At 45.6% G+C, this 21418-nt stretch overlaps 2 protein-coding genes across 7 annotated transcripts in view; one reads left to right on the top strand and one right to left on the bottom strand.

The window, feature by feature from the left end:
- LOC124306788 (teneurin-a) overlaps positions 1 to 21418 on the top strand; it is a 489347-nt gene that overhangs the window by 279872 nt on the left and 188057 nt on the right. The gene's annotated exons all lie outside the window — the stretch shown is intronic.
- The window catches only part of LOC124306797 (uncharacterized), a 156293-nt gene continuing 145225 nt past the window's right edge, over positions 10351 to 21418 (bottom strand). The window contains exon 5 of the mRNA XM_046767823.1: positions 10351 to 10670. Within this exon, the coding sequence (XP_046623779.1) occupies positions 10665 to 10670 (6 nt within the window). The 3' untranslated portion in view covers positions 10351 to 10664. The remainder of the gene's footprint in view (positions 10671 to 21418) is intronic.

Genomic DNA, 21418 nt, shown 5'->3' with positions numbered 1-21418 from the left:
TCTCCTGTTGGTCCTACGCTCTTTTCGCTGCAAGTTCTGAGTTCCTGAGGGTCCAATTGGTCAGATAAGGGTCGTTTAAATCGAATCTGAGACCAAAAGTTTTTTGCCCAAAAAAAAAGTAAGGCTAACCCCTTTGTGTTTTTGGCGAAAATTTTCGCGATTTTGAAAAGTGCTGGAATCAAGTCTTTCTGGCGCTATTCCGACGTAATTTTGCGAGAGAAATCGATTGGGCGCAGTCCCAATACGCTGCGATCAACGCATCAGAAGTAACAGCCAAAAAACCAGAACCTGAATTTTCGACATTTTTCAGCAGGTGCTTTTTCGCTCGCCATTTCTCTCCTGTTGGTCCTACGCTCGTTTCGCTGCGAGTTCTGAGTTCCTGAGGGTCCAATTGGTCAGATAAGGGTCGTTTAAATCGAATCTGAGACCAAAAGTTTTTGCCCAAAAAAAAAGTAAGGCTAACCCCTTTGTGTTTTTGGCGAAAATTTTCGCGATTTTGAAAAGTGCTGAAATCAAGTCTTTCTAGCGCTATTCCGACGTAATTTTGCGAGAGAAATCGATTGGGCGCAGTCCTAATACGCTGCGATCAACGCATCAGAAGTTACAGCCAAAAAACCAGAACCTGAATTTTCGACATTTTTCAGCAGGTGCTTTTTCGCTCGCCATTTCTCTCCTGTTGGTCCTACGCTCGTTTCGCTGCGAGTTCTGAGTTCCTGAGGGTCCAATTGGTCAGATAAGGGTCGTTTAAATCGAATCTGAGAACAAAAGTTTTTTGCCCGAAAAAAAAGTAAGGCTAACCCCTTTGTGTTTTTGGCGAAAATTTTCGCGATTTTGAAAAGTGCTGAAATCAAGTCTTTCTAGCGCTATTCCGACGTAATTTTGCGAGAGAAATCGATTGGGCGCAGTCCCAATACGCTGCGATCAACGCATCAGAAGTTACAGCCAAAAAACCAGAACCTGAATTTTCGACATTTTTTAGCAGGTGCTTTTTCGCTCGCCGTTTCTCTCCTGTTGGTCCTACGCTCTTTTCGCTGCAAGTTCTGAGTTCCTGAGGGTCCAATTGGTCAGATAAGGGTCGTTTAAATCGAATCTGAGACCAAAAGTTTTTTGCCCAAAAAAAAAGTAAGGCTAACCCCTTTGTGTTTTTGGCGAAAATTTTCGCGATTTTGAAAAGTGCTGGAATCGAGTCTTTCTGGCGCTATTCCGACGTAATTTTGCGAGAGAAATCGATTGGGCGCAGTCCCAATACGCTGCGATCAACGCATCAGAAGTAACAGCCAAAAAACCAGAACCTGAATTTTCGACATTTTTCAGCAGGTGCTTTTTCGCTCGCCATTTCTCTCCTGTTGGTCCTACGCTCGTTTCGCTGCGAGTTCTGAGTTCCTGAGGGTCCAATTGGTCAGATAAGGGTCGTTTGAATCGAATCTGAGACCAAAAGTTTTTTGCCCAAAAAAAAAGTAAGGCTAACCCCTTTGTGTTTTTGGCGAAAATTTTCGCGATTTTGAAAAGTGCTGGAATCAAGTCTTTCTAGCGCTATTCCGACGTAATTTTGCGAGTGAAATCGATTGGGCGCAGTCCCAATACGCTGCGATCAACGCATCAGAAGTTACAGCCAAAAAACCAGAACCTGAATTTTCGACATTTTTCAGCAGGTGCTTTTTCGCTCGCCATTTCTCTCCTGTTGGTCCTACGCTCTTTTCGCTGCGAGTTCTGAGTTCCTGAGGGTCCAATTGGTCAGATAAGGGTCGTTTAAATCGAATCTGAGACCAAAAGTTTTTTGCCCAAAAAAAAAGTAAGGCTAACCCCTTTGTGTTTTTGGCGAAAATTTTCGCGATTTTGAAAAGTGCTGGAATCAAGTCCTTCTAGCGCTATTCCGACGTAATTTTGCGAGAGAAATCGATTGGGCGCAGTCCCAATACGCTGCGATCAACGCATCAGAAGTAACAGCCAAAAAACCAGAACCTGAATTTTCGACATTTTTCAGCAGGTGCTTTTTCGCTCGCCATTTCTCTCCTGTTGGTCCTACGCTCGTTTCGCTGCGAGTTCTGAGTTCCTGAGGGTCCAATTGGTCAGATAAGGGTCGTTTAAATCGAATCTGAGACCAAAAGTTTTTGCCCAAAAAAAAAGTAAGGCTAACCCCTTTGTGTTTTTGGCGAAAATTTTCGCGATTTTGAAAAGTGCTGAAATCAAGTCTTTCTAGCGCTATTCCGACGTAATTTTGCGAGAGAAATCGATTGGGCGCAGTCCTAATACGCTGCGATCAACGCATCAGAAGTTACAGCCAAAAAACCAGAACCTGAATTTTCGACATTTTTCAGCAGGTGCTTTTTCGCTCGCCATTTCTCTCCTGTTGGTCCTACGCTCTTTTCGCTGCGAGTTCTGAGTTCCTGAGGGTCCAATTGGTCAGATAAGGGTCGTTTAAATCGAATCTGAGACCAAAAGTTTTTCGCTCAAAAAAAAAGTAAGGCTAACCCCTTTGTGTTTTCGGCGAAAATTTTCGCGATTTTGAAAAGTGCTGGAATCAAGTCTTTTTAGCGCTATTCCGACGTAATTTTGCGAGAGAAATCGATTGGGCGCAGTCCCAATACGCTGCGATCAACGCATCAGAAGTAACAGCCAAAAAACCAGAACCTGAATTTTCGACATTTTTCAGCAGGTGCTTTTTCGCTCGCCATTTCTCTCCTGTTGGTCCTACGCTCGTTTCGCTGCGAGTTCTGAGTTCCTGAGGGTCCAATTGGTCAGATAAGGGTCGTTTAAATCGAATCTGAGACCAAAAGTTTTTTGCCCAAAAAAAAAGTAAGGCTAACCCCTTTGTGTTTTTGGCGAAAATTTTCGCGATTTTGAAAAGTGCTGGAATCAAGTCTTTCTGGCGCTATTCCGACGTAATTTTGCGAGAGAAATCGATTGGGCGCAGTCCCAATACGCTGCGATCAACGCATCAGAAGTTACAGCCAAAAAACCAGAACCTGAATTTTCGACATTTTTCAGCAGGTGCTTTTTCGCTCGCCATTTCTCTCCTGTTGGTCCTACGCTCGTTTCGCTGCGAGTTCTGAGTTCCTGAGGGTCCAATTGGTCAGATAAGGGTCGTTTAAATCGAATCTGAGACCAAAAGTTTTTTGCCCAAAAAAAAAGTAAGGCTAACCCCTTTGTGTTTTTGGCGAAAATTTTCGCGATTTCGAAAAGTGCTGGAATCAAGTCTTTCTAGCGCTATTCTGACGTAATTTTGCGAGAGAAATCGATTGGGCGCAGTCCCAATACGCTGCGATCAACGCATCAGAAGTAACAGCCAAAAAACCAGAACCTGAATTTTCGACATTTTTCAGCAGGTGCTTTTTCGCTCGCCATTTCTCTCCTGTTGGTCCTACGCTCGTTTCACTGCGAGTTCTGAGTTCCTGAGGGTCCAATTGGTCAGATAAGGGTCGTTTGAATCGAATCTGAGACCAAAAGTTTTTTGCCCAAAAAAAAAGTAAGGCTAACCCCTTTGTGTTTTTGGCGAAAATTTTCGCGATTTTGAAAAGTGCTGGAATCAAGTCCTTCTAGCGCTATTCCGACGTAATTTTGCGAGAGAAATCGATTGGGCGCAGTCCCAATACGCTGCGATCAACGCATCAGAAGTAACAGCCAAAAAACCAGAACCTGAATTTTCGACATTTTTCAGCAGGTGCTTTTTCGCTCGCCATTTCTCTCCTGTTGGTCCTACGCTCGTTTCGCTGCGAGTTCTGAGTTCCTGAGGGTCCAATTGGTCAGATAAGGGTCGTTTAAATCGAATCTGAGACCAAAAGTTTTTGCCCAAAAAAAAAGTAAGGCTAACCCCTTTGTGTTTTTGGCGAAAATTTTCGCGATTTTGAAAAGTGCTGAAATCAAGTCTTTCTAGCGCTATTCCGACGTAATTTTGCGAGAGAAATCGATTGGGCGCAGTCCTAATACGCTGCGATCAACGCATCAGAAGTTACAGCCAAAAAACCAGAACCTGAATTTTCGACATTTTTCAGCAGGTGCTTTTTCGCTCGCCATTTCTCTCCTGTTGGTCCTACGCTCTTTTCGCTGCGAGTTCTGAGTTCCTGAGGGTCCAATTGGTCAGATAAGGGTCGTTTAAATCGAATCTGAGACCAAAAGTTTTTCGCTCAAAAAAAAAGTAAGGCTAACCCCTTTGTGTTTTCGGCGAAAATTTTCGCGATTTTGAAAAGTGCTGGAATCAAGTCTTTTTAGCGCTATTCCGACGTAATTTTGCGAGAGAAATCGATTGGGCGCAGTCCCAATACGCTGCGATCAACGCATCAGAAGTAACAGCCAAAAAACCAGAACCTGAATTTTCGACATTTTTCAGCAGGTGCTTTTTCGCTCGCCATTTCTCTCCTGTTGGTCCTACGCTCGTTTCGCTGCGAGTTCTGAGTTCCTGAGGGTCCAATTGGTCAGATAAGGGTCGTTTAAATCGAATCTGAGACCAAAAGTTTTTTGCCCAAAAAAAAAGTAAGGCTAACCCCTTTGTGTTTTTGGCGAAAATTTTCGCGATTTTGAAAAGTGCTGGAATCAAGTCTTTCTGGCGCTATTCCGACGTAATTTTGCGAGAGAAATCGATTGGGCGCAGTCCCAATACGCTGCGATCAACGCATCAGAAGTTACAGCCAAAAAACCAGAACCTGAATTTTCGACATTTTTCAGCAGGTGCTTTTTCGCTCGCCATTTCTCTCCTGTTGGTCCTACGCTCGTTTCGCTGCGAGTTCTGAGTTCCTGAGGGTCCAATTGGTCAGATAAGGGTCGTTTAAATCGAATCTGAGACCAAAAGTTTTTTGCCCAAAAAAAAAGTAAGGCTAACCCCTTTGTGTTTTTGGCGAAAATTTTCGCGATTTTGAAAAGTGCTGGAATCAAGTCCTTCTAGCGCTATTCCGACGTAATTTTGCGAGAGAAATCGATTGGGCGCAGTCCCAATACGCTGCGATCAACGCATCAGAAGTAACAGCCAAAAAACCAGAACCTGAATTTTCGACATTTTTCAGCAGGTGCTTTTTCGCTCGCCATTTCTCTCCTGTTGGTCCTACGCTCGTTTCGCTGCGAGTTCTGAGTTCCTGAGGGTCCAATTGGTCAGATAAGGGTCGTTTAAATCGAATCTGAGACCAAAAGTTTTTGCCCAAAAAAAAAGTAAGGCTAACCCCTTTGTGTTTTTGGCGAAAATTTTCGCGATTTTGAAAAGTGCTGAAATCAAGTCTTTCTAGCGCTATTCCGACGTAATTTTGCGAGAGAAATCGATTGGGCGCAGTCCTAATACGCTGCGATCAACGCATCAGAAGTTACAGCCAAAAAACCAGAACCTGAATTTTCGACATTTTTCAGCAGGTGCTTTTTCGCTCGCCATTTCTCTCCTGTTGGTCCTACGCTCTTTTCGCTGCGAGTTCTGAGTTCCTGAGGGTCCAATTGGTCAGATAAGGGTCGTTTAAATCGAATCTGAGACCAAAAGTTTTTCGCTCAAAAAAAAAGTAAGGCTAACCCCTTTGTGTTTTCGGCGAAAATTTTCGCGATTTTGAAAAGTGCTGGAATCAAGTCTTTTTAGCGCTATTCCGACGTAATTTTGCGAGAGAAATCGATTGGGCGCAGTCCCAATACGCTGCGATCAACGCATCAGAAGTAACAGCCAAAAAACCAGAACCTGAATTTTCGACATTTTTCAGCAGGTGCTTTTTCGCTCGCCATTTCTCTCCTGTTGGTCCTACGCTCGTTTCGCTGCGAGTTCTGAGTTCCTGAGGGTCCAATTGGTCAGATAAGGGTCGTTTAAATCGAATCTGAGACCAAAAGTTTTTTGCCCAAAAAAAAAGTAAGGCTAACCCCTTTGTGTTTTTGGCGAAAATTTTCGCGATTTTGAAAAGTGCTGGAATCAAGTCTTTCTGGCGCTATTCCGACGTAATTTTGCGAGAGAAATCGATTGGGCGCAGTCCCAATACGCTGCGATCAACGCATCAGAAGTTACAGCCAAAAAACCAGAACCTGAATTTTCGACATTTTTTAGCAGGTGCTTTTTCGCTCGCCGTTTCTCTCCTGTTGGTCCTACGCTCTTTTCGCTGCAAGTTCTGAGTTCCTGAGGGTCCAATTGGTCAGATAAGGGTCGTTTAAATCGAATCTGAGACCAAAAGTTTTTTGCCCAAAAAAAAAGTAAGGCTAACCCCTTTGTGTTTTTGGCGAAAATTTTCGCGATTTTGAAAAGTGCTGAAATCAAGTCTTTCTAGCGCTATTCCGACGTAATTTTGCGAGAGAAATCGATTGGGCGCAGTCCCAATACGCTGCGATCAACGCATCAGAAGTTACAGCCAAAAAACCAGAACCTGAATTTTCGACATTTTTCAGCAGGTGCTTTTTCGCTCGCCATTTCTCTCCTGTTGGTCCTACGCTCTTTTCGCTGCGAGTTCTGAGTTCCTGAGGGTCCAATTGGTCAGATAAGGGTCGTTTAAATCGAATCTGAGACCAAAAGTTTTTTGCCCAAAAAAAAAGTAAGGCTAACCCCTTTGTGTTTTCGGCGAAAATTTTCGCGATTTTGAAAAGTGCTGGAATCAAGTCTTTTTAGCGCTATTCTGACGTAATTTTGCGAGAGAAATCGATTGGGCGCAGTCCCAATACGCTGCGATCAACGCATCAGAAGTAACAGCCAAAAAACCAGAACCTGAATTTTCGACATTTTTCAGCAGGTGCTTTTTCGCTCGCCATTTCTCTCCTGTTGGTCCTACGCTCGTTTCACTGCGAGTTCTGAGTTCCTGAGGGTCCAATTGGTCAGATAAGGGTCGTTTGAATCGAATCTGAGACCAAAAGTTTTTTGCCCAAAAAAAAAGTAAGGCTAACCCCTTTGTGTTTTTGGCGAAAATTTTCGCGATTTTGAAAAGTGCTGGAATCAAGTCCTTCTAGCGCTATTCCGACGTAATTTTGCGAGAGAAATCGATTGGGCGCAGTCCCAATACGCTGCGATCAACGCATCAGAAGTAACAGCCAAAAAACCAGAACCTGAATTTTCGACATTTTTCAGCAGGTGCTTTTTCGCTCGCCATTTCTCTCCTGTTGGTCCTACGCTCGTTTCGCTGCGAGTTCTGAGTTCCTGAGGGTCCAATTGGTCAGATAAGGGTCGTTTAAATCGAATCTGAGACCAAAAGTTTTTGCCCAAAAAAAAAGTAAGGCTAACCCCTTTGTGTTTTTGGCGAAAATTTTCGCGATTTTGAAAAGTGCTGAAATCAAGTCTTTCTAGCGCTATTCCGACGTAATTTTGCGAGAGAAATCGATTGGGCGCAGTCCTAATACGCTGCGATCAACGCATCAGAAGTTACAGCCAAAAAACCAGAACCTGAATTTTCGACATTTTTCAGCAGGTGCTTTTTCGCTCGCCATTTCTCTCCTGTTGGTCCTACGCTCTTTTCGCTGCGAGTTCTGAGTTCCTGAGGGTCCAATTGGTCAGATAAGGGTCGTTTAAATCGAATCTGAGACCAAAAGTTTTTCGCTCAAAAAAAAAGTAAGGCTAACCCCTTTGTGTTTTCGGCGAAAATTTTCGCGATTTTGAAAAGTGCTGGAATCAAGTCTTTTTAGCGCTATTCCGACGTAATTTTGCGAGAGAAATCGATTGGGCGCAGTCCCAATACGCTGCGATCAACGCATCAGAAGTAACAGCCAAAAAACCAGAACCTGAATTTTCGACATTTTTCAGCAGGTGCTTTTTCGCTCGCCATTTCTCTCCTGTTGGTCCTACGCTCGTTTCGCTGCGAGTTCTGAGTTCCTGAGGGTCCAATTGGTCAGATAAGGGTCGTTTAAATCGAATCTGAGACCAAAAGTTTTTTGCCCAAAAAAAAAGTAAGGCTAACCCCTTTGTGTTTTTGGCGAAAATTTTCGCGATTTTGAAAAGTGCTGGAATCAAGTCTTTCTGGCGCTATTCCGACGTAATTTTGCGAGAGAAATCGATTGGGCGCAGTCCCAATACGCTGCGATCAACGCATCAGAAGTTACAGCCAAAAAACCAGAACCTGAATTTTCGACATTTTTCAGCAGGTGCTTTTTCGCTCGCCATTTCTCTCCTGTTGGTCCTACGCTCGTTTCGCTGCGAGTTCTGAGTTCCTGAGGGTCCAATTGGTCAGATAAGGGTCGTTTAAATCGAATCTGAGACCAAAAGTTTTTTGCCCAAAAAAAAAGTAAGGCTAACCCCTTTGTGTTTTTGGCGAAAATTTTCGCGATTTCGAAAAGTGCTGGAATCAAGTCTTTCTAGCGCTATTCCGACGTAATTTTGCGAGTGAAATCGATTGGGCGCAGTCCCAATACGCTGCGATCAACGCATCAGAAGTTACAGCCAAAAAACCAGAACCTGAATTTTCCACATTTTTCAGCCGGTGCTTTTTCGCTCGCCATTTCTCTCCTGTTGGTCCTACGCTCTTTTCGCTGCGAGTTCTGAGTTCCTGAGGGTCCAATTGGTCAGATAAGGGTCGTTTAAATCGAATCTGAGACCAAAAGTTTTTTGCCCAAAAAAAAAGTAAGGCTAACCCCTTTGTGTTTTAGGCGAAAATTTTTGCGATTTTGAAAAGTGCTGAAATCAAGTCTTTCTAGCGCTATTCCGACGTAATTTTGCGAGAGAAATCGATTGGGCGCAGTCCCAATACGCTGCGATCAACGCATCAGAAGTAACAGCCAAAAAACCAGAACCTGAATTTTCGACATTTTTCAGCAGGTGCTTTTTCGCTCGCCATTTCTCTCCTGTTGGTCCTACGCTCGTTTCGCTGCGAGTTCTGAGTTCCTGAGGGTCCAATTGGTCAGATAAGGGTCGTTTAAATCGAATCTGAGACCAAAAGTTTTTTGCCCAAAAAAAAAGTAAGGCTAACCCCTTTGTGTTTTTGGCGAAAATTTTCGCGATTTTGAAAAGTGCTGGAATCAAGTCTTTCTGGCGCTATTCCGACGTAATTTTGCGAGAGAAATCGATTGGGCGCAGTCCCAATACGCTGCGATCAACGCATCGAAAGTTACAGCCAAAAAACCAGAACCTGAATTTACGACATTTTTCAGCAGGTGCTTTTTCCTTCGTCATTTCGCTTCTGTACATTCCACGCTCTTTTCGCTGCGTTTTCTGAGTTCCTTGGGGTCCAATTGGTCGGGAAAGAGTCATACGAATCGATTCTGAGACGAAAAATTTTTTGATGAAAAAAAAAGGAAGGCTAACCCCTTTGTATCTTTGGCGAAAATTTTCGCGATTTTGAGAAGTGCTGGAATCAAGTCTTTCTGGCGCTATTCCGACGTAATTTTGCGAGAGAAATCGATTGGGCGCAGTCCCAATACGCTGCGATCAACGCATCAGAAGTTACAGCCAAAAACCCAGAACCTGAATTTTCGACATTTTTCAGCAGGTGCTTTTTTACTCGCCATTTCTCTCCTGTTGGTTCTACGCTCTTATCGCTGCGAGTTCTGAGTTCCTGAGGGTCCAATTGGTCAGATAAGGGTCGTTCAAATCGAATCTGAGACCAAAAGTTTTTTGCCAAAAAAAAAAGTAAGGCTAACCCCTTTGTGTTTTTGGCGAAAATTATCGCTATTTTGAAAAGTGCTGGAATCAAGTCTTTCTGGCGCTATTCCGACGTAATTTTGCGAGAGAAATCGATTGGGCGCAGTCCCAATACGCTGCGATCAACGCATCGAAAGTTACAGCCAAAAAACAAAAACCTGAATTTTCGACATTTTTCAGCAGGTGCTATTTCCTTCGTCATTTCGCTTCTGTTGATCCCACGCTCTTTTCGCTGCGTTTTCTGAGTTTCTTGGGGTCCAATTGGTCGGGAAAGAGTCATACGAATCGATTCTGAGACGAAATATTTTTTGATGAAAAAAAAAGGAAGGTTAACCCCTTTGTATTTTTGGCGAAAATTCTCGCGATTTTGAGAAGTGCTGGAATCAAGTCTTTCTGGCGCTATTCCGACGTAATTTTGCGAGAGAAATCGATTGGGCGCAGTCCCAATACGCTGCGATCAACGCATCGAAAGTTACAGCCTAAAAACGATAGATTCTCTTCTCAGTTTCTCAGCCGTTCGTCCCTCGCTTTTTCTGCTTTATCTATGGAGTTCCTAGGGGTTCAGTTAATCAGGAATGTAACATACATATTGAATCCTAAACGAAAAATTTCCGCCTTCGAAAATAAAGACCAAACTCGGTCCTTAACGATTGAATTTTTACGTCGGATTCTACGAAATATGGGATACGAAAATCGCAAATTCGTCACCCAAAGCTTTTGATTACTGAATGTGTCTCTTTCTCAGTACAGGTGAAAAGGTGTTAGTGTGTAGTAATTCATCAATAGTCGGCGAGCATAAATATAGCTAAAGACAAAGAGGAATACAACAATGTGATCAAACATTCCATAACAAATCTTACTATATTTATTTCAAGAAATACGTTTACAGTATACAGCGTGTTAAGTAGAACATGATATTCTTTATATTATATAATTATTTACATAGTCTTAACCAGTACCACGGTTCTTGACCTGCATATCAGTGCAACTCTACTGGCATATGATGTATTATGTATTTTATGTAACCTGTATCAACTGAATAAACTAATCAAATTTTAACGAAGTTTTATTGCATTTCCTTAACTCTTGGTCGTTCGTGGTTTTTGATTCCGTTCTTGCACTCCTGAGGGTCGAATTAGTCCAGGAAGTGTCGTACAAATCAATCCTGAAATGAAAAAGTTGTTACTCTTCATTTTACAGCAGTAGTAGCTAGTTTTTTTCACCGTTTTCACTATATTTTTCATTACGTTGTCAATTGTCAGTGAGTTCTTAGAACAGACGGCGATAGAAAACTGATCTCGATTTCGCCGCAGCGCAGCATGGTCGGACAATTTTCCACTGATATTATTGTTATACAGTAAGAGGAAACAGCAACGGTCAGTGAAGAGAGATAAAGTTGATCGCGGTAATATACCGCTCCCGATTGACGCCAGAAAACGCGAAACATTTGATTCAACGTAAAATGTTCGTAGATCGCGGCAAGCGAGGCATGGCGAGGGGAAGCAAGGCGGGGAAATAGATAGGGCAAGTAGTTGGAGAGGGTGTATATCCTTCAAATTACATTCAGCGCCAAATATATCATCCAGAGTCGGCGGTAAGGGGCTAGAAACAGGGATGAGGCCGTTGCCCAGGACGAAGCGGGGCTGGAAGCCCAGCGAAGCTCAACCCACCCTCAACCCTCGCATCTCCTTCCCTCCTATGATTAATACGACGATGTTACGAGGATTGAACCAATTTGCGTAACATCGGACGAAGTGGATCCAACAGGGCTCAGATGGCACTGCGAGTAGTGTTTCTTGGAAATATTCGTTTGTCCGTTGGCCGATGGAGCCGCGGTTGACTATTGGATATACCTGAATCAATTTTTCGAAACCTCGTACTGTTGCAAAATTAATACCGAATAATTACTACAGCCGATGAGACAAAGAGAGAATAGCTACTCGGAAAATTCGTCATTACACTCGCAGTTCCTTCCGCGGCGTTTCTCTTCCCTTTCAGGAAGATCATCAACCCCCGTGAAAAGTGGAGGAACACCCGCTTGACAAGATTAAACCTCGTAACTATGGTCAATTAAAAATTCAGCTGGTGCGAGAGATTAAGAATCACTTGGGCCTGCCACCCCTTTTTCATTCCGTCCCCCGCTGCAGCGGCAGCCCCGTAAGAGACGATGTCGACATGGCGGCGTTGCGGGGCCGAAGGGAGGAGAAATAAGAAAAAGAGAAAGATGTAAACGGCAGAACGTTCTCACCCCAAGATTGCATCCCCCCTTTTTCGCCGCCCCTCCGTGTTCGAGGATGCTTTTTAGGAAATAATTACTTTTAATTAGATTCAACCGGGTCGGACAGCCGCTGCCCCCCGCAAACTCAAAGACTTAAGATTCGTCAAAACTTTTTGAATGAATCACTAACTCTGAACTTGCGCGGGGTTCGTTGTCCCCGTAATTTCAACTTTCATGCTCGTTATTCTTTCTGCCTCCGGCTTTATTTTTCTCTCAACAGTCTTCTCGACAAGGTCATGTTAAAGGACTTGTTAAACAAAATAAAGTTTCCAATTCCAATTGTAGAGATGTATACTTCACCCAACATTCCGCGGTCCCACGGATATTTATATTCCCGCTTCTAGTTTATTTTTTCATTATTTTTCACCCTCGCAGTAGTTCGCCTTTGTTATCTTCTCTCCTGTGTGCTCTGTTAAATTCTTCCCGCAATCCCGAAAAGTTCACTTGTACGCGGGACGATTTACCCTGGATTAATAAACGCTATAGGGATAGACGGAAATGACGAATAATAGAGCGGGTGTTATATGCACGAGCTGTACGCCTCGATCTGCCTCCGGGATACGGAAAAGCGCCGTGCCGCAGAGACTGATTCAGATTTTCAAATAGAAAACTTTAAATTGGATGGTGCCGGCTAGATAATATTTGGGGCGGAAAGTTTAAATTACTGCGGTCGGTAATAGGTTTGTTGATTACGATTATTACCCGCGCCTGGTATATCAGACTCTTCGCATATAACTGCTGGAGCCTCCCGGCATCGGCTACGCGATTATCGAACACCGCCCTCGCACGCTGCCCGAATGAAACGACGAAATGCTCGGAGGGTGGAAAAGAGAGAAAAATTTAACTTAGCCAACAAAAGGGACAAAGCTGTTACCCCATTGTTTCTCAAGTCTTTTATATCCGAGACGAAAGTGGCCGCTTTCCCTTCCTCTTTGGCTTAAAAGGCTAAACGATTTTTAACGGGCGATGAAAAATCTTTCGACTTATTGTCGCGAGAGAATCTGCGTACCTAATACTTGCTGCACATTGTCATAGCATAAAACTAGGGCGAAGTAGGCAAATGAAGAGAAAAATGTACACCAATTATTATTGCAAATATTGTCTATTACGGGTCACATCATCACCCGCTAAAAATTGGGCAAAAAAACGTATTACAAATCACTCGAGTTCGTGGAAAATAAAACAATCCAAGTGGGGAAAAAAAGGAACGTACCACATTCCCGGGGGGAATTTGTAAAATTATTTTCGCGCATCCACGGAGCCCAGAACGCGGAGGAAGCCCAGCGCCCTCTTCGTGTCCACATTCTTGCGGTAATACGTGTGAAATTGGTAGGGTGCATTTTTAGCTCGTCATTACAAGATTGCATTCCGTGTTAAACGTCAAGTGTTTGCATTGCCCTGCAGGGATGTAAAAACCCTCACCGTACCGAGTCGAAGAAGGAGTTTTCCATCTCGACGCAGCTGCTCAAGGATCATCGAAACGGCGATTTGAATGTCGAGGAAAAATATAACCGACTAATTTTCCGACACCCACACTGTCGCGTTGCAAGGAGCAGGAGGTGAAAAATGAATTAGTAAAATGGTGGGCCACGTGCAGCCGGTGACATCTGGCGGTTTATTATATCAGCCGAGGTGAATTCAAGAGCAGGAAAAAGTCAGCGGACCTTCCGATTGGACCTGCGAAAGAGCGACGAGTCCCGGGACGCGGTAGTCCGTAACTTAAAAACCGTTGTTTAAATTTTTTCGCGACCTTTTGCTAATACCACCACCTTAGCGATATCAAACTTCCCGGGGAGCTCGGCTTCCGATGGCAAGGTTTGACCCGGCCTCACCGTCGGTGGTAATTTGCACCGCGACAATTGCACCCACGGGAGTCCTTCTCGCCACTCCTGGATCCTTCTTTTCCTCCTCCTCCCCCCCGCCCCCACCCCGCCCCACCCCACCCCCCCTAACCGAGACTCGCTGCGACGGTACGAGCATTAGACGGGGGAATTTTTTTCCAGGATGTCGCATTCGCCGAAAGGAATACTTCACCAGGTTTCACGATCCTTCGTGGTTAGTTCCACGGTATTAACGACATGTTAGAGTTAGCGGACAGCTACTGGATTTCCGCAATCGAGAAACGGTGCTGGATACGGTAGCGTATCGATCCGCGCGGTGGTAATCCATCGGCATAAAAAATTCCATTCATCCCCACCGTAACGCCACACCGTCATATAATATCGATACGTGATAAGGCTGATGGTATTAAGTTGGACAGGACTCGATGCACTCCGGTTATTAAAGATGGCGGCTGATCTCAGGTGGAGTAGAAACGGGGCTGGAATGGGACGGGGACCGTTCGACCGTTGCGGCGGTCCACCAGAAGTGGCAGGTATGATATCCGATCTCCCGAGTGTGCCGGGAAGAATAAGAGCGAGGAAAAACAACGTCAAGGGTGGTTCGAGGCGGTTGCCCGGGGCACCCGGAAGGATTCCCGATAAACAATCAGCCCGCCCCGCGCCAAACTTATTTGGAAATCGAAATTTGAACGAAACATGATCCGGCGGACTAATCCTCTCTCCGGCTCGTACGAAGGGCCGCCGTTTATTGAACTGACAGTTTCGAATCGCGTATTATTCAATTCAAAGCCGAAGGCGGCGGGTGCGGCGGCCGGACGCCCTCCGTTGTGTACCTTGATATTGCTGCAGCGAAGCAGACGTCCCCCCACCTCCGAAGGTATATCAGCGATTTTTAATCTAAATTCTACCCCCGGCAATGCTCCATTTTGTACCATCCTCTCTATCCCCCTTTCCTCCCTGTCTCCGTTCCCAACAGTTTTTCCTTTGATCCACGAAGCAGACAGACCGGCGACACACTTGGACCACTCGACCAGCGGTACGACACCTACTTACGCCTCCGCTATTACTGCGGCTCGAAGCTTGACATCTGATTCTTATTACCTCGAAGACGCGTGTGTTATAGCTTGCTTGCCAGAAAAAGGGAGAGCGCCGATGTCCCGATTTCTGATCGAGCAAAACAGCGCACGAGCCTCATTGTCGAACGAATTGAATTAACGAAGGGTAAAAAAGTTTTAAACAGCGAATTCGCGTCTGTACACAGGGGTGTCATAAACCGCTTGTCAAACGCCGGGAACGTTTACAAAGAGCGAAAACATCTCGCGCGTGAATCCAAGCCAGGCGATGATATTATGTGACACTCGATTCTGTCTGGTATAGAGCTGAATCGAAGTGACAACGAAACGAGAATATTCTCGGGGTGAATGCAATTCGAGCTTGATTTTATTTCGCCAATTTTTCACCCTCGTCGTCTGCTCTATCTTACACCGTACCTAACAACACGATATTTTCTCCTCTGTTACAGGTAATACGAATCACAGTCAGTTGATACGGCACTTTGAACCGTAAGTTAAAAATCATCGCAATCTACCGAAAGCCTCGTATACGTAATGGAAATATCTTTGATGATACGCGTTTCACGCCGCTCAATTAACGGCAGTCAACTCTCGTCTGTGTCATCATATTCGCTCGCTACCAGACACCCGTCCTCCACTTGTGCAGATACGAAAGCCGTGACTGCGGATGAACGCAACGGGATGGCGTCAGCGGGGCCAAACCCATCATCGGAGCCTAGTCGACGTTTTGACAAGGCTGCAAAGGCGATCAATTGATGTCACAGTCGGCGGCTGTCCACGGACATCGATCGATTATTCGTATCTCGAAGCTATTGCGGGCCCATCTCTTCATCGAGAGCGATGACGGATTTATTTTCCTTTTGTAACAACTGATCGGTGCTTCAAAGTAAAAGCTTGCTTCGATAAAAATCTCTCGCCGATTGCAATTTCCTATCAGACACCCACACTTGTAGTTACGATCTACTTACGGCTCTCTTTCCTTCTCCGAATCAGTTTTCCCGGTACATGCAGGAGGCGAGTTTATCGAATCGAGGAGAATTCGAGTTAAACTTTTTGTTTCGCGGTTTAGGAATTTCTTTGGTCTCACCTCGAGGGTCGGTAACCTTGTTCCAATCAACGGGATCCTCTCAGGCGCGGATTCCCCTCCCGGAAATCGGTGCCTCTGACGTCGAATCCCGTGGCGCACACACAACCGGCACTTTTATCCACTTTGCACTTCGCCTGCCGCTGCAACCATTACCAAGCGCAGCTAGGGGCTGACCGCCGATAACGTTTACGCGAGGTGGTACAACGCAGATACGCGTTACACACACAGTAATTAAACTTGTCAGAGGCTCGCGATCGCGCCATAATAGCCGCAGTTCCGACGCTGCCTAGCGCCGATAATGTCCAACAGTTTAATGTCCCTCCGTCCCTCCACCCTCCGCAAGTCGCCGGGAGTTTGCAGTCAATGCATCCCGAGTACAGGATAAAGGCTCGAGTGTTGACAGGACGTCGGTGTCGGACAGCTGCGTCGATTTTGCCTTGATGTAGTAAAAAGTAACGAAAAAAATAAAAAAATAAAAATTATCACGCTTATTCACACGCAGGGATATAATCAACCGTTGACAGGTTTCTTCTGCCTCACGTATTGGCCGATGGTGACTAAGATAAAGGCTGCAAGGGTTCTTTGGGACGACAGTGATGATCAGGATTCACATTCGCGGTGGTTCGTCGACTGCGGATCCCTTTTTACTCCCTGTTTGAGGACGGAGGGTGAGCAGGGAACGAGGTATCGAATGATGATTGCGAAGCTGACCGGATGCCCAAAGGGGCCCGAGTAACCGGGTGCAGGAATCGAAGATCTCTGGCCGGTTATTGTTGGCTGTTTAGGATTAACCGCGCCGCGCCGGATATTGGCGGGTATAACATCCCGTGCGTAACGTGGGAATCTCGATAGAATGATGCGGAGTGAGCCGCTTCGCAGATTCCCTCCCGCAGCCCGCAGGCATACGGGAATTGTGCAACTGCATAGTCGGTCTCGCACAATACCGCCGGTCTTACGGAACACGCAATGAGCAATAACGCATCGAGGTGATTAATACCGACCACACGGCGCAAAGTCGAGCCGGTTTCTCCACGCGCATCGTGTCGCTTGTAGGTACGATTTCACACACGGTAGATAGAAAGCTCCCGTGACACGGCATTGCCCCCGATACATTCGGCTAATTGCCACGGTCATTAGGGGCTGAACGTCGTTACTCAGTTCGTTCGACTAAAATCGCATAAAATAGGTCACCGCGGCGTAATGCGAGTTCGAGCTGCGCGCTGTAACGCCCGTAACGCCCGTAACGCTGAACGCGACAGCGACCAACAACAATTACAATAACACCGCAAGCTCGATCTATCCACGTTCCGCATTTGAAAATTTAATTTGAAAACGTTACCTTCGTCAGAATCACAGAATAATCAAGAGGAAGGGGGTGAAGGAAGAGAAAAAAAAAAAATTAATTCAGAATCGAACCATACCTATATATAATGCTCAGGTTTTAGCTGCAGAGCGACAAGCAGAAAACACGGTTGTACGATTCAAATGAGAGGACGCGATCCTTTCGTTCGTGCGATGTCCGTGTGTGTTTGTCTCTGTGTTTGTGTATACACGCTGTGTTGCCGGGGAAAATTAGAGGGAAACTGTAAACAACGAGGGCTCGTCGGCTTCGGGTCTCCCGCCCCCGACAGCGGCGGTGTTGCTGGTCGTTTTCCGGCGACCCTCGGCGGCGGCAGCGGCGGCGGCGCGACAACCCTTCATTTCTCTCGTTACGCTGCGCGGCCGGTAACGCGATCCGAACTCTAATGAAAGGGCCTATCTTCTCCGATGTGGGAGAGAGGACCAGCCCCTAGCTGTTGCAGGTCCTGTTTGCTCAGCGCCAGCAATTCGTAAGCCTGTCGCGGACGCCTTCCTTCCTTCCTTCCTTCCTTTACTTCCGCCAGGATCCTGCGGGTATTTTTTTTTTTTTTTATCTCTTCTTTTTGTCCACCATGGTTTGTTTTTACAGCTCGTCCTTTCCCGCTTTTTCATCTCTGCAATTCGCAAGCGCGTTTAACTTTTATCAGTCGAACCTCCAACCATCCGATATATACCAGGGACGGATTTCCGCGTCGTTATATCACCGTTTTATTCCCATCTCCTGCATTGCTCGAGGTACTTTACGATCTGCAACCGGCAACATTTAAACTGCGCGCATGTGCAGATTAGGTAGGTATATAGATTTATTTCAATCTCCGGATCCTCGGTTTTCGTAGAAAAATGATGGTTACCGTAATCGTCCAGAGAAAGGAAAACTGCAGAGTTGAGTTTTCAACTAGCCTTCACGTTTTGCAATCTAGAATCTAATCGAAAGAATGTATTGCGTATGTGATTTATTTTTTGCCCAGAAGTATCACGTAAGAATGATTAAACGGATTTATATGATTTTGAATTCAATCGATACGATTCTCCCGAAATAAGAACTAATTAGCTACTTTAAGCAAAACCAGTTTTGAGCGATCCATAAATTGTTTGTAAAAATGAAAATCTACTTGACCATCATTCTTATCTTCGTGAATATCGGATTATTAGTAGGAAGTACTAGAATTAATTGTTTCAGCTCAATCGATTTTCCCATATTTTTTTTTCTTCGTTGTGGCTTTATTATCAACTATCCATATTTTTTCTTCGCGTCAGTGTGATACGAAAAACTTGACACGCCGTGAAAAACTGACCACAATCATATTTCCCCTATTGTCTCACGACAACGACAAGAGGATGATTATTATATCGAGACACCCCTGCCGCGCATATGTATTACGCAAAAGTATTTAAATATTTTCCGCAGGAGGCGTCGACGCGATGCAAGGATCGAACAATGGCAAATGCCGCGAATCTCATTTACGCGCAATTCTTTTCGATGCAAAATTTCGCGTGCCCATACCGATCGAGGCTCGAAATGCAAATAAAACACCCCCCCACCCAAGAGGAAACGGGTAGCTAATTTCTCCCCGTATCGCGGGGATATATACACCCAGAGTACGGTATACTGTAAGGTTGCAGATTTATTGGTGTTTACGTTTAGATAATATGCAAAACAGGGAACTAAGCAAGCAAGGAACTGAATCGAGCGAACCGGTTCCCGTTCTTTGCCAAGTCGGTAGGCAGGTACGCAAGCGTATATGCGACGGGTAGGTAAACGGGGGCCACGCGTCGCTCCTTTCTAGTCCTACTGTAATTAATTCGTTTGATTTATATCACCAAAGGACCTGAATGCTAATTTCTATTTACTTATTAGCAGTGCATACGAAGTAGCTTGGTTATATTGTTTTCCTTTGCCTCGGTCACAGGGCAGCCCCCTTAGCGCGAGCCTTCCCCACCGATATCCAGCCCTGCGCCCTGCTCCACCCCAGATCAATAATTAAAAGGGCCAAAACGCATCTCGCCGATACGCAAAACCGCGGGAAGCGGCGAGGCCGTTTTGTCCACTACCTTTTTTTCCACGGGTTAAAATTATAATTTCTGGGAATCCGTACTGCAGCGTTCCGCCGAACCACGCCTGGGATTTTCACTGCTGAAAAATTTATCGTTGCAACCCTTTTGATTTACGCCGACTTTTCGCTTCAACATTCCCACGAATCGCGATTATCCGGCATATTTGCGAACGGAATAGCGGACGCGAAGGGTGGAAATGAGGGAGTCGGAGAGGCGTAGGTGTAAAGTCGATTAATTCCGGTACAACTGACTCCCGGGTGCGGAGGGGGTGTAACGGTTAATATCGCAAGGCAGATATCATCCCGGTCTGCGCAAACTGAACCCCCCGCAACGCTTCGCGTACAGTAATCTTCACCCACGTAAACTCACATATTACTAGCTTTATCTTCGCATTAACAGGCGGGCACTAAAAGTAAACACCCACCCGCTAGCTGGCACCGAAGTGCTGAGCCCAAAGAACGAACACGACGTTGAAGATCTCGCGCCCGGCTCTTACGATCCTCGCCAAATGCCTGCCCTAAATGAATTTTTTTCTTTTTCTCCCCCTCGCAGTCAATGTCGAAGCTCTGTCCGCCTGATTAGGGATATTCTTTTTAATTCGCCAAATTTCCTCGGTACCGCGAGACGGGCAGGAGACGAATAAAATTTCTCTTTCCTGTACGCAAGAATATGTAACTCGACATGTTGAGGAGATTCCGCAAGAACTTTGTACTTTTCTCTATCTTTTTCTTGCATGAAACATTATACTGCGAATAGGTAAACAGAGCTGGTGAATTCTGTAAAATTCATGCTCTACAGATCGCAAATAAGTATAGGTACACTGTAATATCCTCATCTAGTTTTAAAATATATACGAACGAAGAAACAAGTCCAGCAGCCATACAGTTGAAGTTTCAACTTTATCTCGCTACTGGAGCGAAGCGCCGGAGCATGTTGGGCAAAGTTTTCTCCGGCTAAAAACTAGATGTATAAGTATACTTGGCGTAAGTTTGTTGAAATGAAAATTCAATGCATGCATGCAGGCCAAGCCAGGTTCTTTATATCCGGGTTTCGTTTTCGCTCACGAAAACGGGTGATTTTCCAAGCGTCCGAGTGTTTTTTTGCTTTTTTGACGAGTTTTGCTGTTTTCGGCAAATTGCGCGGACAGTTGCCCGAGTTAATTAAAGTACGCCAACGAGCATTCCGGCATCAGCACCCCCCGGTGCGTCTTAATCTACTAAAGCTACCCTCATGCAAACAGCCTCGTACAGACCCTTCGCATTCTCTTTTCGATTCAACCTTTACCCAGCTTGATTTTTTCCGTACCATACCGAACCGTTTATAGGACTGTGCGGAGAAATCCAACGAAACGACAAGCGAAACATCGTCGCATTGTTCAAGATTCCAAAACTTGTTCACGCCTTTTCGCAACTCGTTTTCGCACATGTTTACAAGCGATTGAATAATCCACGCGCGTCTCAGCTTCCGTACCGTCGTCCAAACTCCGTCAGCGAGAAGCGTAGATTGAAATACTTCCCCATTGACCATCGATCAATTATTCACCGGGAGCACTTAAGATCCGTCGAGAGTTGGCGTCTCCGCTTTTCCCCCCGCATCCCGTATAACATCGAAAGCACACAGCATCCACGGAGAAAGCTGACCGATTGGATCATCCCCCGAAACGAACCGCAACCACCCCCAAGACTTAACATCGGAGTAGGTTTACCTTGGGAGCGACGCCCGCGGTCCGTAGCTGACCATAAGGACCTGATCCTGATCCTGTCCTCCGTTTCCCGGCACCGCGTCGCGTCTCGTCGCTTCGAGTGTCGCATAACCGCGTACACGGCGCGGAATAGCTGCGGGGGTGAAAAAGGGGTGGAAAGCGAGCGGAGCGGTTATATTGGTTCAAGCTCGGCGTACCTACTCAGCCCTCATGAATATGCCGTGGCAGGCGCGACGCGCTGGCGAACCTTTGGTCGATGCCGATGCCGATGGCGGGGGCCTTCATCCCCCGAACGGTACAACCCTTGAACTCGAATCTCGGCAAGATAAAGAGTGACCCTTGCCGTTGCTGCCCGACGCGACGCTCCTCGCAACGTTTGTGCACGTATGCCAAATTTTCTCTACGGTTCGGCGAACGACCTTCCCCCAACGCCACCAGTTGGCATTACATGAGAGCGATATATAATGTATACGTATACGTATTTCTATACCTACTAAAAAAAACTGCTCTACTCGGTT

The sequence above is a fragment of the Neodiprion virginianus genome, chromosome 6 (genome assembly GCF_021901495.1).
Source record: "Neodiprion virginianus isolate iyNeoVirg1 chromosome 6, iyNeoVirg1.1, whole genome shotgun sequence".
Classification (NCBI taxonomy): Eukaryota; Metazoa; Arthropoda; class Insecta; order Hymenoptera; family Diprionidae; genus Neodiprion; species Neodiprion virginianus.
The sequence above is the reverse complement of the archived record's forward strand: the minus strand, read 5'-3'. Positions and strand labels throughout refer to the sequence as shown.